Genomic DNA, 1,109 nt, shown 5'->3' with positions numbered 1-1,109 from the left:
GGATGATGCTAATGCCGACAGTACTCCTAACTTTCAAGCTTCATAACTCAAGATTTATTTCAATAAAAAATATTTTATTTATGNGTTTTTGGAAAGTTCTCGAGGCGTGCTATAAGAACGTGTAATGAAAAAATTGGGGGTTCCATTTAAAAAATTCAAAGTGACCTTGTCCTGACCTTGACAATGCCACTCAGGGTCAAACCAATGTTATCATCTTATGTCCCCCTCGAAACCCTACAACTTTTATCTGAAACATTTTTTCCTAGTGTGCTTATTTTTCGAGATATTTGAAAGTTTCAGGTTAAAAAAATCACCCTGTATAGTTTATAATAACATATAGTTTTCCATGAAAATGAACCATGAACGTTACGTTATTTATTTAAAAATTGTGACCAGAAAATTCATTGTTTCAATCCATCAAATCCAAAAAATGTTATATTCTATTAATATTATAGTAAAAATATTACGTATTTTATTCGTATTATGAAATATAATAGAAATGCATTCATTTCCATGGATCCAGCCAATCCATTTCAGTGAATTTAAATCCATGAATTTCAAAATTTTAATCCATTTTAATTCCTTTCCGTTTACAGGGGTGTATATATGCATACGTAAAACTTATTTTCATACCATCTTTGCACAAGTCGTAAAGTCGTCGCATTAAACCAGGTATCACGTGACTGGCGGCGGGTTGAAAATTGTCGTGCGGGCCGAATATGTTACAAGGAATGACACTGGTGTACAATCTGCCGTGCTGATCGTAGTAACCTCTGTTAGCAATGTCTATCAGTCGCTTGGCGTAACTGTAACCGTAATTCGAGGGATGTGGTGGTCCGTTATGAACCTGGTGACACATATAATATATATAATACCGATCTACATTTATTCAGTCAGTAAAAACCAGGGTTGAGAGAGTTTACTTTTACAAAGTAAAACCCTGGTTTTAGTTACAGTTACAGTTTTTGTCTCTCAAAAAGTAACTAGTTACCGTTACAAGTCACCGACTCTGAAAAGTAACATGTTACAGTTACTCAAAAAGTAACGAATCGTTACTTTTCAGTTACTTCTAATAGAACCATTAGCATTATAAAAAAAGACTGGTTTAC

General features: G+C 33.8%; 1 protein-coding gene across 1 annotated transcript in view; it reads right to left on the bottom strand.

Annotated features, from left to right (window-relative positions):
- The window catches only part of LOC105456044 (probable GDP-L-fucose synthase), a 5,805-nt gene that overhangs the window by 1,455 nt on the left and 3,241 nt on the right, over positions 1–1,109 (bottom strand). The window contains exon 3 of the mRNA XM_011699817.1: positions 634–847. Coding sequence (XP_011698119.1) covers positions 634–847 — 214 coding nt within the window. The remainder of the gene's footprint in view (positions 1–633; positions 848–1,109) is intronic.

This window comes from Wasmannia auropunctata, unplaced genomic scaffold (assembly GCF_000956235.1).
Source record: "Wasmannia auropunctata unplaced genomic scaffold, wasmannia.A_1.0 LD335797.1, whole genome shotgun sequence".
NCBI classification, from domain to species: Eukaryota; Metazoa; Arthropoda; class Insecta; order Hymenoptera; family Formicidae; genus Wasmannia; species Wasmannia auropunctata.
This window is presented reverse-complemented; position numbering and strand designations above follow the sequence as displayed.